At 41.5% G+C, this 16328-nt stretch overlaps 1 protein-coding gene across 6 annotated transcripts in view; it reads left to right on the forward strand.

Annotated features, from left to right (window-relative positions):
* Nucleotides 1–16328, forward strand: part of PHACTR1 (phosphatase and actin regulator 1) — a 574022-nt gene that overhangs the window by 461767 nt on the left and 95927 nt on the right. For 5 of the 6 annotated variants that reach the window (XM_054490800.2, XM_054490801.2, XM_054490802.2 and 2 more), the window contains 2 exons: nucleotides 9302–9469; nucleotides 11600–11806. In XM_054490800.2, the coding sequence (XP_054346775.1) occupies nucleotides 9302–9469; nucleotides 11600–11806 (375 nt within the window). The remainder of the gene's footprint in view (nucleotides 1–9301; nucleotides 9470–11599; nucleotides 11807–16328) is intronic. The other variant, XM_054490807.2, reaches the window with a different exon arrangement.

A 16328-nucleotide genomic window follows, 5' to 3' on the forward strand; every position in this document is an offset into this window, starting at 1 on the left:
ATATATACTGGTCAGAATAATCCAAAGACTTCGCTGCAGGTAGGGGTAAAAAAACTGGAAGATTCTCTGACTTGTGGATTCTGAAAATATAGGTTCCCTGGTCCTACAGACCCCTGTAGTGTCTGCCTCAAATCCTGACAGTGCACAGGGACTTTTAAATACACACACACAAACAAAATGACTTTTCCTCACTTGGAAAAGTCCAAAAGTGCCAAAGAACCAATGTATTCAGTTGGTACAAATGTAATTGCAGCTTTAATGAAAAGTCATGACAAAAATTGCAATTACTTTTGCACCAACTTAAATAGTTTTTTGTTTTTTTCTTCTTCCAAGTAAGACTATCGAGTCTTTTTAAACGCCCAAGCATCAAATGATAGTAACACTCATTAGTAAATAGGCAACATTTAATAAGAATATATTGCTTTCTATGCTCTACGTTTAAAATTCTTTAAAATGACAACTATGGCACCATGTAATCACACCAACTCCCTAAACTCAGGCAAACTGGAGAAAATATCTCCAACAGAGATTGACAAATGCCACAGAAACATTTCCAGCTTCTTAGGCTTAGAGTTTTTAATCCATCGAGGAAATCCTTAGATAAATTATTACTTAGTTAACTGTTACTCAACACATCATTTTACATCATTTTACTGACTATCAGGGCAACTGGCAGCTTCGATTGCAGTAATTTAAAAGGTTGTTGGGATTAACAGAAGCTTTTTCAAAGCTCTGCATCTTGTTGCTAAAACGACACCTCTCTGAGATACAAAACAATGGCTATGCCCCCTTAATGAGTGGATTTTTTTTTCTATTCACATAGAAAACATATATCAATGTCAAAAAAGTACATAAGACGAAGTCTCTATTTCAGCCTCACTAATGTTAGGACCACTAACACCAGAATGACACTTGTGTGGGAAGCACCTTAGACTCTCCATTTGAGATGCACAAAGGGCATGTCTGGGAAGCTAAAATGGGAACACAAAACATGCTGAACAGCAGCTCTTGTCTCAGAGAGAAAAGGCAATTAGCAAATGCTTGTGTTAGGCTCCTCTTCTGTGTCTTCACAAGGATGATTATTTGCTTTAACACAGGGTGGCTCGACTTCTTTATTTTGCTAACTATAGCCACAGGTGATCATCAGTAAATTAAAATGTGTTTGAATTTTTGCAAGCATGCATGTGTAAATTCAACACATTTGCATTACCAACAAAGATGCAGTGTAGTTAATTCTTCTTATGATTTTTGGTCTAAAATTGTCTCATGGCACTTCACTTACATAATGTTTCTTTACAATGGAAGCATAAATGCAGCCATGGTTTCATGATGTTCATTATTCTCTTCTACAAGGACTAACAGTTAAGAGAGTTTGAGTTTTGTTAATGACAACTACATGTCTTATTTATAAAAGATTCTATATTGTTCTTGCCATCCTTAAGGAATTAAAATTTCCAAATAAGCTATTTTAAATTAAATCACATATTCTCTCTCTCTCCACCGCGCCCCACCCCCACCCCCACCCCCACCCCCCCGCCCGCCCCGCTTAACATATAGTACTAGCTCAGCATCTACTGAGCTAGGGACTTCACACGAGTTATTTAACTTTCTAATGCTCACTTTTCTCTAAACAATGAGAGTGATTTTGGTACTAACTTCATAGGATGGATGGATGGAAGGAAGGAAGGAAGGAAGAAAGGAAGGAAAAAATAAACACAGCCTGGCACACAGTAAGTTCTCTGAAATATTGTTTCAGAGGTTGTTATTATTACTATCATATATAAAAAGTCCAACATAATGCTGGACACCGAAGACACTCCAGAAATGTTTCTTTCTCCTTTCATTTCTTCCTCCCTGTCTCTCTGCTGTGTACAGAGACTTTTTGTGCAGAGCACAGATTTCTAGATCTATGTGAAAACTTTACTTACAAGTTTTTAAAAAATAAAAATATAAAACTTTATTTAGCCAACAATAAAGCAGAAATTCATTCATTTACTTTCTAGTTCTTGCTGTAATAGGTCTAAACAGTATGTCAGACAAGAAAAAGAAAACCTGAATATAAAATGCTGTGCTGTGTTAGCTCATCTGATATTTCAAGATGATTTGCAAGTTTGGGTGGGGGCGCTTTTTCTCATCTCTTCCAGCCCTCAGGCAGAGAATACTTTGATCTGCAAGGAAGTCAGGCATCATCCAACACAGTCCTTTTCTTTTCAAGGGGCAGACACTAAGGTCCCCAGAAGCTAAGTGGCTTGTTGCTAGCTAGTGATGGCCAGGATAACAGGGCTCTCCCTGTGCTCTGAGTCAGGGCTTCTTTCCACTGCAGCTGCGCTTCACCCCACCTGTCTCTCCTGAGAATAAATTAGAGGTGCTCACCAGCACACCTCTGTTAACTGAGGTTAGCAGGTCCCCCAGGAGAGCATGGTTCCTAACACCATCCTTTCTATCACCTGTCAATGCCTCTTTCGATTTCTTTTTACCTGAGGCGGAGAAAGCATTCTCTTCCCTTGAGTCTCCGGACTGTTAAGGATTTGAGAGGCCCTCTATTAGCACTCTTCTTCTGTCTCTGAGTTTCTGAACCATCTTCTATCTCTGAGTTTCTGAACCATGTGAGAAATAAGACAAATGGGAGATCAAAGGAGGGGATCTCCTTTATCACTGGCAAAAGCTGGGCTGGAGGAAGTCATTGATGGGTCTGATCATGCTCCTCCCCTAGCCTTGACCTCAAATCAGCCCACCAACTGGGAAAGTCTGAGTCTGGAATCAACACGGGTCCAGAGCAGAATGGAAAGGATGGATTGGCTCCCCCAGTGGAGACAGAGGGGCCAGTGCTTATACCCCAGCAATGAGGCAGCAGTGGAGAGGAGCAAGAGGGTAGGCAAGCAGGAGCCCTGGAGAAAATGTCTCCATGTAGAAACCAGAGGAATGAGGAATGGGTTTCCCCTCTAACCAAACTATGATTGTTTTAATGTAACATGGCAGCATGCAATTTTTTGGTATTTTTAAAGATAAATGTAAGCATCTTGCAGGGGAAAAAAAGTGAATGATCATTAAGTTGTATATCATGCCAGATTCACTTCAGAGCTTTGCCAACCTGCACACCTATTTCATTTTCATGTCATTGTAATCCACATGTGCATACTGTCCTCCATTCCTGCTTTTGTACTTGATATTATTTCAAACACATTTCATGCATCCACATCACTCACATGGTCATTTCACTTGCATGTCTCTAATTCCTAGCAAGGTTATGCATTTCACATGTGGCACCTGGGACTTGATTTTTTATTTACCAAAACAAACACTCTTCCTACTTGGAAGAGTTTGTTCTTTTATTAGATCTGTGTAGCACATATGTTTCCATTATGCTGCTTTTGTTCTTCTGTTTGGTGTACAACATTTCCTTTTGCAAATTAAAAATCAGAAAGTTTTATAAGGAAGTCAGAACTATCCATCTGGCTTCCCTCTTGAACAACCTGAATAAATAAATAAATATATATTTGTTTCTACTATTTTATTTTTCATACATTTTTATTCTGGTTTTAAAGTTTTATTTTTAGTTTTTGGATCTGTGTGAAATGTATTGCCATATTGGTTCAATATATAGATATAAAGCAATTCTTCATAGTCATATTCAATGGTTATTTATTAAATAAGGATTTCTTAGCTCACTAGAGATACATTTTAAACATGGGTTTTCAAAAATATGAACCATAATTCATATCATAGAAAATCAGATTTAGTGGTGAGCTTACATTTATTAATGTACTTTTGTGTTTCAGAATTAGAGTTGACACTTTTAAAAATCCTAAACTCCAGAGAGTCCTGAACCCTGAGCCTTTTCAGAATAAAATGTCCTTCCTTCATACAATATTTTACCAGATATGGTGGCTCATTCCTGTAATTTCAGCACTTTGGGAGGCCGAGGCAGGAGGATCACTTGAGCCCAGGAGTTCAAGACCAGCCTTGGCAAAATAGCGAGACCCCATCTCTAAAAAAAAAAAAAAAAAAGCCAGGCATGTTAGTGTGTACCTGTAGTCCCAGCTACTTGGTAGGCTGAAGTGAGAGGATCACTTGAACCTAGGAGGTAAAGTCTGCACTCCAGCCTGGGTGATGGAGCAAGACTCTGAGAGCAAGACACTCTCTGTCTGTCTGTCTGTCTCTCTCTCTTGCTCTCTCTCTCTCTCTCTCTCTCTATATATATATATATATACACACACACAGACATGCACACACATATATGTATATATATGTGTGTGTATATATATATTCATATCAGATTTTTATATCTATTTCTAAATAGAAACTCTTGTTACATAGGTACCCGTGAGAGCCTGAAAGAATTCCTGTCACCCATTCTCCATAATGACAGTCATCTACAAAAAACAACTTTGGTTAACCATGAGCTTTGAGAAAATGTAATTGAGCAGAAGTTGATATTGATCACCCCAAAACCAGGGGGTGTCCCTAAAGCCAAACAAAGAACAATAATGTAGCAACAAACCATTTTTTTAAGCCACTTGGACAAGATCCATTTGAGGTGTTTGGCTCATGCCTCACTTATGGGAGGAGAGGCAGGCTGGGGTGTGGGTAAGCTCCAGGGGCCTGGCAGCAGCCTACTGGGCAGTTGTTTCTACGAGTATCATAATGAGCTAACAGCAAACCTCTGGCTTCTCCATGAGGTCGTTGTCGGGGGGTTGGAGGTTTCTGGTAGATGATGCATGTTGTCATCAACAGGTGTTTGTCTATTGAATGAGTTTATTCATTCTCTCTGATTTGGTGTTAACTTTGAATCTCCTAACATCTTTGTTTCTTATGCATCGCCAGAAGAGGCAAGTAAGGCTGGCACAATCTTGGTGGCCAGCTCTATATCTTAGATCCATTGCTTTCTATGTCTCATGATTTAAGACTTACGACATTGACCTACACTGACGTCTGCATACTATTCTCTGCTGCTTCTGTAACCTGCTTCTACCTTGTTAGACCTGTCTGCCTCTGAAACACATTTTTCTTTTCCACTTCATCCTTCTGCTCTCTCCAGCCCCATTGTCCTTTGTGTCAGATTCATATTCATGATCCATGGTTAGACAATGCAACTTCCTGCTTCCGCATGCTGTCTGTCCCATGTTAGCCACACAGCCAGCATTTCCTGCCCTAAACCTCATCAGGATGAGGCACAATTACACTGCAGTTTCTCTTGGCTCCTTTACTCTTTATCCTTAATTCAGTGTTTTCTCAAAGCGTGGTACCCTGACCAGCAAAAGGAGCACTAACATCACCCAAGGACTTGTTAGATGTGCACATTCTTGGGTCTCACCCAGAAACTACTGGGTCAGAAGCTCTGGGGGTGGAGCCCAGCAATCTGTGTTTTAATAGCTTCCAGCGGGTTGCTATGCCAGCTATAGTTTGAGAACCACTGTCTTAACCCATGTCTCATCCTGCCGTCTTTCTTCCTGCTGTTTGCATTTTATTAATTCTAATAGGAAGCAGCTCATGATTGGAGGTTATTGTGTACCATTTTTCAAAGCCATTATCACAGATGACTTTAGAAGTTTATGTAAAACGTCAGCATAATTTCCAACACTCAGTGAACACTGTCTCATCCACACTAACAAGGTGGCGATGACCTAGCTAGATGGGGATACAGGTAATGCCTAAGCCTCACCTTAGTGAGGCAAGTTACATTCTTTCTGGGGAGAATTTTTTAATAATGTGAATTTTTTAATGCTGGTAAGGATGCTAATAAACATTATCGATAGGCTGGGCGCGGTGGCTCCTACCTGTAATCCCAGCACTTTGGGAGGCTGAGGTGGGTGGATCACTTGAGTCAAGGAGTTCCAGACCAGGCTGGGCAACTTGGCAAAACCCTGTCTCTACAAAAAATATAAAAATTAGTGGGGCACGGTGGTGTGGGCCTATGGTCCCAGCTACTCTGGGGGCTGAGGTGAGAGTATCACTTGAGGCTGGGAGATGGAAGCTGCAGTGAGCCATGTTCATGCCACTGCACTCCAGCCTGGACAACAGAGTGAGACCCTGTCTCAAACAAACAGCAACAACAACAACAAAAAACCCAGTACTGATAAATACTAGCAGGACATGGAGAGACTAGTCTTCAAATTCATAACACTTGGAATTACCAAGCATTAGGAATTCCCAGATAATTCCTTAGCTTAATGATGGGTATATACAGCCCATTACATTAATGTTTCGTGTGTGTGTGTGTGTGTGTGTGTGGTGTAAAAATGTCATAATAAAAAATTTAAAATATTACTTAAAAGTGGCAGTATTATTCCATCCTTAAATGAATCCAGGTAAAATAGTTTTTACTTTTGTTGCTACCCATCTTGGTCATAAATGATATTAATAATGAATTTGTACTTATTGAATGGTTTTCATTTCTTTCTACTATATATGTATATACATATATGGACGGATGGGTGGTTGGTAGATAGGTAGGAAGATAGGTAGGTAGGTAGATAGATAAGTAGATAGAGATAGATAGATAGATAGATAGATAGATAGATAGACAGAACAAGGTTATCCATATTAATGTTGAAGAAATTGCCAAAAGCTAAAATATGTGTATGGTCTGTACATTTCTTCTAATTGTGTAAATTGGAAAATCCTTTAATAAAACAATTTCACAGGATCCATGTATGTATCAGTGGACATTGGAATATTAATACATGAAAATTTCATTTACTGGAATTTATCCTAAAGGGGGAGAATTCTAATTGCAGAAAAATTGTATGCAAGACAATGGTCCTCACTGCATTTTTTTCACAATAGCATAAGTCTATCCCTTTGTAACCAACCAAATGGGAGCTAGCCAAGTAAATATTGATATATAGTCATCCAGTATAATCATTAAGATGATAGTTATGCTTATAATAGTAAGGGGGAAGCAAGACACAAAATTTGGCACACAGTAAGATTACAATCTTGAAAAACGTGTTCAAAAAGAGGAAACTGTTTCTGTTAGGTAGGGTGGTGATATGATCAGTGTCTTACACCTTCTTCTCCTGTTTTTACTTTTTCAAAGGAAATGTGTATTTAGCAATTGTAACAATGGAGTTCCCAAGATTATTTCCTCTCCAAAGTGGTTTGGGCCTTTGTGATTTAGCCACATTACTTTTAATCTATAGAGAGCCCAATTTTTCAAGAGTTAGTGTGTCCCAAGAGGAGCAAGCAATATTGCTTTTCTGTTACCAGCCAAGCCCAGGATTCATGGAGAGAGTCTAGAGTCGTCCAACCACAGTTACATCTCTTTTTTCTAATGTTGCTTCTATGGTACTTTTTAACTGTTAAAATGTATGGCAATCATTTGATTGCATCCTTCCCCCAAAGAAGCAGAACTTGGCAAGAGCCCTGAGACCTCCATCCCCTCTGGTTGTCTCGTCCAGCACTTTTATTATACTTTGGAACATCAAGAATCAAAGTGGTTTCCTAGAGATGTGTTAGGCTGAATGGCAGCTGCATCATTATTCCACCAACTGGGAAATTGAAGCAGAGCTACTTCCCACGGCATCTGTTTGAACGTGCTAAATAAAGGCACGTTAAGAAGACTGGGGAGCATCCATGATGTGATAGCGACATACTGACGCTCAGCCCTTCCCATCCCAAAGACTCCCAGTTCAACTGTGTGATTTCCATTGCATGGGCTTACAGTCTGCACTGCTTTTGCTTTCTTATTAATGAGTAATCATCATATTATTGATCCCAATTATAATAACTTTTACTACCATTTTGGGCATATAAAAAAGCAGAATTAAAAAAAGAAAAAAAAAACAACACACTCTTCAAATGCTGGTGCTTTACACTGTCTGCTTCAGATGATTTTTTTTTGGCATTCATTATATTTTTTTCTATGCTTATAGAAGATTCAGGTCAAACACCATATGCCCTTGAATCATATGCTGTTTCAGGCCTGTTGGTTTGTTGATTATTCTGTTAAACAGATATTCACTGGACGGACTCTAATTGAGGGTGGGCCATGGAGGGGTTCTGTGCCACCATAGATCACTGATTTATAAAATTAAACTAGAGGTGGAACATAGCAAAAGGAAAGGATTATTTACCCAAAAATCACCCTGGAGTCACTTCACTGTTTCTTTTCTACGAGTCGTCATCTTGCTTCTGGTTTTAAGTCGGGTAATTGCTCTGCTGGTTTCTGTTTCTGACTCCGCAGAACTTAGTCTTTCATCTGGTGTTTATTCATCTCGCTGGAACAGCTTTCAGTCCTCTTTAAAAATTAATTTGACTTTAATGTCTAGTTAGCTAAGACTCCCCTGGGCTAGGATGAAATCACACAGGGGGAATTTTGATTTGACAAATGGCCATTGTATGGGAGCCTTTGATCCTGCACCGTGGTCCTTGTTTTGCTGAGCTTTAAGCAACATCAAAGTCTGCACTATGCGGCGTGGTTGGTGGTCGGCACCGGGAGAATTCTGGCACTTCCCAGCATCGCTGAGTGGCTGCAGCCTGTTAGGTGCAGATGAGAGCTGTCCTAATCCTTTATCCAAGTAGAGAAATTGGACGAGGGTGGAGGCAAACAGAAGACAGGACCTTGGTGCCTGTTGAGTGACATGAAGCCCTTTGCTCCTTGAAGTAGGAATTCCCAATCCTGGTCTTCCAATCTCTGAGGCTTGCTGAGTTTTTTCCCAAGTTTTTAGAAATTATGAGAAAAAAATAATTTTAATTTACTTTTTATTTTTAAAAATACATAGAAAATGGCCGGGCGCGGTGGCCTATGCCTGTAATCCCAGCACTTTGGGAGGCCCAGGTGGGCAGATCACCTGAGATTGGGAGTTTGAGACCAGCCTGACCAACACGGAGAAACTCCATCTCTAATAAAAATACAAAATCAGCCAGGCATGGTGGCACGTGCCTGTAATCCCAGCTACTTGGGAGGCTGAGGCAGGAGAATCACTTGAACCCGGGAGGCGGAGGTTGCCGTGAGCCAAGATCATGCCATTGCACTCCAGCCTGGGCAACAAGAGTGAAACTCTGTCTCAAAAAAAGTAATAATAATAATACATAGAAAATGTGATGGATTCGGATTAGAAAGGCACAGAGAAAACAGGCAAAATGCTGAAGATCATTGGAAATTGTTGCCCTGATGATTAGACAACATATCTCTAACAATGAAATAAATGTCTTAAAAGCAAAAGAACAGATGTTAGTTTTAGAGGCTGACCTTGATAAAGATTGTTCAGCAGCATCTAGACTCAGCAGGCAGTAAGTGCCACTCTTTCTTGAAAGGCAGACATTGTCTAACTCTGCAATCTCCTTTTCTCTCTGACAGATGGGGAACTCTCTATATCCAATGAAGAGGACTCCCTAGAAAATGGGCAGTCCCTGAGCTCCAGCCAGCTGTCTCTGCCTGCCCTGTCCGAAATGGAGCCAGTCCCAATGCCCAGGGATCCCTGCTCATATGAGGTGCTCCAACCGTCAGACATCATGGATGGGCCAGGTAATGCCCTGGCAGGATTGTAGAGCAGGTCTCAGACACCAAGTCCAGCCAGGCACCAGAGATCTTTGGCCTGGCTGGACTTGGAATTCTATTTTGGACTATCCTGAGCATGAGGATCTGGAAATTTAGTGAAACAGATTAGTTTTTAGTACATACTGAGTATTTTTAAAAATGGAATATACTTACACTTATTATCCTACAGTGTTTAAAAAACTCTTTACTACCTTAATCTCTTTAAAGGCAATATGGCTTATTTGTATAACATTGATGATTTAAAATATTATTATTTTGTTTTTTTAACATTCATCTCTGTGAAGATAAAGCTGAGGAATCCTACATTTCTATATGATACCTATCAAATTCGTCTGTCTGAAAGGTCCTTTAGTCTTAGTTCCAGTATGCCAGTTAATACTTGTATCAATTTACTGGATATAGTCAATTAATTTAATTGTCTATGAAACTGTATATAATTTACTGATTGAATTGTATCCTGCTGATAGCTGATTTTTGATGCCCTCTGACTGTCATCTCCTTCTTTGGTCCAAAGGTGGCTGAGTGGCCAACACTCATCCTCTCAGAAGGTTTGCAGAGTGGTCCTAATTTGCCCCAAAATAGGTCCCTCCTGACAGCTAGTGAGCAGTGGTACTCATCAGGAGATGAGTCTGGGAGAAGGAACCTCTTGCAATATCCAGAGTATAGATAGAGAGGCCTTTGTCCCCATCATGTGCAAAATCCACATCCACAGGCAGTCACGTGGGAGGGTGGGAGGGATGGGGTTTCACAGGGTTAATTCCCATGCTTCGTTATGGGACCTGGTGCGTCATTGCTCCATCACTGTGTGCCACACTGACAATAATAGTGTCCCTGAGGCAGGAGAATGTAGTGCTCATGAGGATTTTCTGCAGGGCTTTGGTGCTGCACAGAACACCTGATCAGGCAGGAGGAAGGAGGGTGGGGAGGGGAGGAGTCCCTTACAGGCTTTCTCACTGAGGCAGTGGCGGAAGGTGAGAGGAGATGCAGTGGAGTTACACCCTCCAACCTCAGGGAGGGTTTCCCAATGAAAGCAGTGCTTTTTTAAAAAAAGAATCCAGACTTCCTTGTGACATTGAAGTCAGATAGATTTGATTGTTATAGTAAAAATCTGTCATTCCAGCAGAATCAACAGAGTTTCAATCTGTCATCAGCAAGCTACCAGCATGGCAGGAAGGTGTGTGCCACCACCCAATGACAGCTCTTCATGAAAGCCAGTCAGGGGTTGCCCCATGAAGGAAAGGAAGAGACGGGTCCCGACGGGTCCAATGCAGTGCAAAGAGCAATGGAGGAACTGACAAAAGAAAACTATAATTGTGGTGAGCAAGAAGAGAGAGGAAAGGGGAAGATTAAAAGGTTGATTTAAAGCATCCTTCGCCTCGTCAAAGTTTACAGGAGCTGGTGGGGGCAGGATGCTGTTGCTAAAACTACAGAATTTGGGCTGAGAGGCTGCTGCTCAGCGCCGGGCACTCCAGAACCTGGAGGAGCAGCCGTCCAGTGCCTGGGGGGGCAGCCTACGTGGTGTCAGCGTTCCAGGCTGTCATCTGTACCCAGTGTCGCAGATCTGACAGCAGAGACAGAGCGGACCCAGTGGACAAAACTGAGCCCCTCCACTTGTTTGAATCCACTCCCTCTTGCCCCTCAGCAAAGGGCAAGCAGGCCCCAGCGAGGCTGCTGGCATTCAGCAGTTCTGGTTTGGCTTAGAGGGGCTCTGCACCCTGGGCCTTCTGTACTGGCCATCCTGGTGATTCCTGCTGTGCCCCATGAGTCACATCTTAGAGCATGCGTAGGGTTTGTATGACCAAAGCTGAGTTTGAAATGGTCAAGTGTTTGACGGTTTTGAGAAAACGTCCTCCTCCTCTTTCTCCCTGTTGCTCTTCCCGCCTCCACTCTCTCTCTTCCTCTGCCTCCTCTCTCTGTCCCTCCTGCTTCACTGGATTTCTGGTGTCCTCGCTATAGCTCTCTACACATGCGTGGCAGCCTGAAGCATCAGTGCTCCGCTGTGTTGCCAACCCGAGTCCCTGTCCTGTGTTCCCCGCTGGCCCCGCCTGCACTGCGTTTGTGTAATGTCTCCTGTGTATCATGTGGTTGTCCCCTCAGTGTCTGAAGAGAGTCCCTCTGCCAGTGAGTCTGGAGTCCTCCTGTCCCAAGATCCTTCAGCCAAACCAGTCCTGCTACTGCCCCCCAAAAAACCTGCTGCTTTCCCTGGAGACCATGAAGAGACCCCAGTGAAGCAGCTGCCCCTTCTCAAGCAGCCCCCGGCCCTGCCTCCCAAACCCTCTACCAGGATTGCCAACCACTTAACAGGTGAGTGCAGACGTCTTCTGGGGCAAGCAGTCCCTCCTTCCCTTCAAGGGATTTTCTTTTTCTCTTGTTTTTTTAACTGAGGCCTAAAGGCAGCTCTCTGGGGAGGTTGCCCTGTGGGATGTTTGGGTGTTTCTGTGTGTGTCTTGATATCTGCAGTCATGACCAGGGTTTGTGTTTTTGTGTCAAGCAGCATTTGATATCCACCTACCAGCCATATGCCAAGAGCTTTCAGTCATGTGTATCTGTAAATGTGTACATTGTATTTAAGTGACTAATTCAAGATTATTTGCTCATCTAGGCGAAATCGATTCAATGTCAACATTTTTGCAACGATAAGGAATAGTGCCTTCTTCATATGAGTCTGTCAAGGTTTTAAATTTTTTGTCTTTAAGTTATTGATCTGAAGCCCAGTGTATTTCACCTATTAAAATTCATGTCAGTGCTGTCTGTTCTCTTAGGGGGAAAAAAAAAAAGACAATCTGCAAATTATGTGGTAAATACTTTTAAAAGAAGAGTAAGCTTAGCAATGTTGTCCTAAAATGATTGCGCACGTACTTTGCAGTGTTTCTGAAGTGTTACTTAATGAATGTATCCACAGGTATTAAATTGAGCACTCGGTGAAATTGTACTTCACTGCACTTTGGCACATGAATTAGATACCACTTTGTGATTTAAGGCTGTGGTATAATCAGAGATTAAAATATTTCAGAGGGTCATTTCTCCAACTTTGATAATAGTTTCACCTGATGCTGATCGACTGCCTTTTTAAAAAGCACTCAGTATTTTGACAAATACTACCTAGGTAATCATTATAACATTTTGTAACATGTAATGGGGGTGGAATTAGGGAAAAATATTCACCTATCTTATAGGAGAAACACTGAGGTTCAAGAAAAGTAAGTGACTTCCAGGGCTGACAGGAATTCTGTAATAGAGGCACAATCGATGCTATATTTCTCAACTCCAAGTTCAGCTAATGTTGTTTCCAGAGCAGGCTGTCTTTCACGTGATACTGAGTTCCATAAGAGTCCATCTTAGACATGGGCTCATGTCAAACTAATCTATTAATGTGTGTGTCCATCCAAGTCAGATGTGTATGGCTTGAAAGAGCAAATTTCCATCAACGGAACCATCTAACATATCAATAACACTTTTGTTCGATGTCCAAAAATTGAAATTCACAGAAAACTACAAAGGAGAAAAGGTCCCATAAGCCTCCTTCTAGGCAATATCCACTGTCCATCTGTCTGTCTATTGAATAAAAATTGAATGTTGCTGTACGTATTGTTTTGTCACCTGCTTTTTGCACTTGGTGATATGTTGTAAACTGATTTTCATGTTAGTAACAATTCCACAACATGATTTTATTAGCTGCTTGGATGGATCAGGGTTTAATTGACTGACCCCTTAAAGTTTTTCCATCTTCCTTATTGTTAAATCACAACAGCAAACAACTGCAACAGCCTGCATATGTCTTCATAAGCACTTCTGAGTTTTCTGTAATTTATTTCTAAAATTATAACTGTTGAGTCAAAGATTATGCACCCTTTAAGGTTTTGATGTCAAATTTCCCTTAAGAAAGATTAAACATTGTACAAAATAAACCCCTACATGTAGTACATATTTATTCAACACATCTACAATAGGCAGAATACTGTACTAAGTATCAAAGTAGATAGGAATATATAACAGTTTAATGCAGCTATCCTCAACCTTTCTGGCGCCAAGGACCAGTTTTGTGGAAGACCATTTTTCCACAGACCGGAGGTGGGGTGGGAGAGATTATTTCGGGATGATTCAAGTGCATTACATTCGTTGTGCACTTTATTTCTATTATTATTACATTGTAAAATATAATTAAATCATTATACAGCTCACCATAATGTAGAATCTGTGGGAGCCCTGAGCTTGTTTTCCTGCAACTAGACAGTCCATCTAAGGGTGGTAGGAGACAGTGACCCATCGTCAGGCAGTGGATTTTCATAAGGAACACGCAACCTGGACTCCTCACATGCGCAGTTCACAATAGGGTTCGCGCTCATCTAATGCTGCTGTTGATTTGACAGGAGGCAGAGCTCAGGAGGTAATGGTGAGCAATGGGGAGTGGCTGTAAATACAAATGAAGGTTTGCTCACTCACCTGCCACTCACCTCCTGCTGTGCAGCCTGGTTCCTAATAGGCCGGGGACCAGTACAGGTTCATGGCCCTGGTGGTTGGGGACCCCTGGTTTAATGAATGCATATATATACGTAGAGAGAGAGTACTAACATAACTACTGTTAGCAGTAACACTTACAGTTCAATGCAGTCTGATAAAGAGAAGGCTGAAGCTTGAACTGACTTTTCAAGCATGAAGGACATTTATAGAAAATGAGGGAAGAGTATTCCAGGAAAGAAGACCCTAGATAAAGCCTCAGAGGTGGCAACATTTTCTGTCATTGAGGAGTTGGCTGAGTAGGGGTGGAAGCTTCATTCTGAGGTATACTGAGAGACAGGACTCACTAGAAAAAGGCATAAAAAGATTTAGATTTTAATCCCTAGGTGGTGAAAAGACTTTGGAGGTTTTTAAGCAGAGGAGTGATATGATGAAAACTAGCCTTTAAGAGATTGTCTTGGATCACCATGTAGAAGGAGCAGAAAGAGGAGCAGGTTGAAGGCCTATCAGAGAAGCCACCACCGAGGCTAGCTCTAGGCCATGCACTCCAAAGTCAGATCAGTTAAATGGACTGAGCCATGGGATACCATTGAGCCAGGGATACCCTGAGCCACGGATACCATTGAAGAGGCTTCTCCAGTCATTGAGATATGGGCTAACAAGTATCTGACCGATATCAGTGAGAAGAGAGAGAGCAAACCAGTAGATAAGACATTGTAAAAAGAAGAGTCAGCAGAATTTCTTAACTAACGACACCTCCGATTTATCTAGTTATCTCATTAATGGAGGCAAACTTGAGTTTCATCTATGAGCCCAGGAGCTCAGGTGGCCTTGTATCCACAGGGTTCTTTACATATGAGAGACCGAAGATATCTCAATTGGCCCCATCTCTCTGGCTTCCCTGGTCCTTTCCTGAGAGAGTAGACTCTATTATCTATATGCCTTACCTCTATACAGCTTGGATCAAATGAATAAAAATACACAAAAAGCTAATATCCTTACTATGTAGTACCTGGTAACCTCTTAAACATGATAAAGCAAGACAGGTGGAGAAGTCTGTGGACTGCAAATCTAGCGCTATCCTTTTGGGCTTAAACTCAATTAGACTTGCTTAATTTTTATAAGTGAGCAATCAGTTATAATGAATCTGCATCACCATGAGGTAGCTACATTAACCCTGTTCTGTTACTAATTGCTCTGAAGACATCTGGGCCATGTCAGAAGGAATTAATAAACTAAGAATTCCAGAACTCTAAATTGAGACTCATGAGTTTTAGTCTGTTGTCAGTGTCTGCTGCTCTGTTGACATGTTTGAAAGGAAACACAGGACAATTGAAAGACACCAAACATGATTAATGGGGAGTGACAGTGGCTAATGATCTGGTAGAATGCTGGAGGAAATGTGAGGCTGAACTGGAACTACTTCCAAATTCACAGTCAAGGAAAGTCATGCAGAAATACCTCTACTGTGGCATTTGCTTCCACTTTATCAGGAAAATGTAATTAATTTGGAGAGTATTTGTCTTACAAATTTCTTCTGTTCATCAGCCAGGTGGGGAGAAGTTCTCTCATTCTCCCTGTCTGTCTTGCTTCGTTTCTTGTTAAAATCTCTTTCCATCTCACCTCCTCCAGCATCAACCATGCAACAGCATGTGATACAGGGCCAGGGGTTGTTGGCATCAGTTTCCTTTGTTTCCAGAAGTACAGTGTCCGACAGAGCTTGTTGTGTAATGAATGTGATCTGAAGTGAAATGCATCCTTCTTGGAATCCTTGGAGTGATGGGTGACCCCAAAAGGGTGATGAAGGCAAAAGCCACTCTCTCCTGCCTCTCTAAGTCATCATCAGTCACTTCTCCGTGGCATTCTGGCTCCAGAAGTCAGATGTTCTACGCCGCATGAATAACCTATGCCTTCTGTGTAAGGTACCTGTGGCAGGTGCCCCTGGCATGCCAGTTGAATGAAGGATAAATCAATTTAGCTGGACTTCACAGTCAGATGTTCACATTTGGGTAATAATAATGTCGTTAGCCTTTTTTGAGAACTTTACCACATACTCTTTGATATTGTTATCATTATTACCTCTTTTCACAGATGAACATGAAATTTGGAGAAATTAAAGGACTTGGTCGTAGTTACTTAGCTAGTAAGTGACAGATAAGCATGAACCTATTTTGTTTGACTCCAGAATTCTCATTTATAACCATTTGTTTATACTATCTCCACCAAGATTCCCCGCCCCCCCCACTTTTTTTTTTCTTTTTTTGAAACAGGGTCTCACTGTGTCTTCCAGGCTGGAGTGCAGTAGCACAATCACGGCTCACTGCAGCCTCCACCTCCCAGGCACAAGTGATCCTCCCACCTCAGCCTC

The sequence above is a fragment of the Pongo pygmaeus genome, chromosome 5, assembly GCF_028885625.2.
Source record: "Pongo pygmaeus isolate AG05252 chromosome 5, NHGRI_mPonPyg2-v2.0_pri, whole genome shotgun sequence".
In the NCBI taxonomy this organism is placed as follows: domain Eukaryota; kingdom Metazoa; phylum Chordata; class Mammalia; order Primates; family Hominidae; genus Pongo; species Pongo pygmaeus.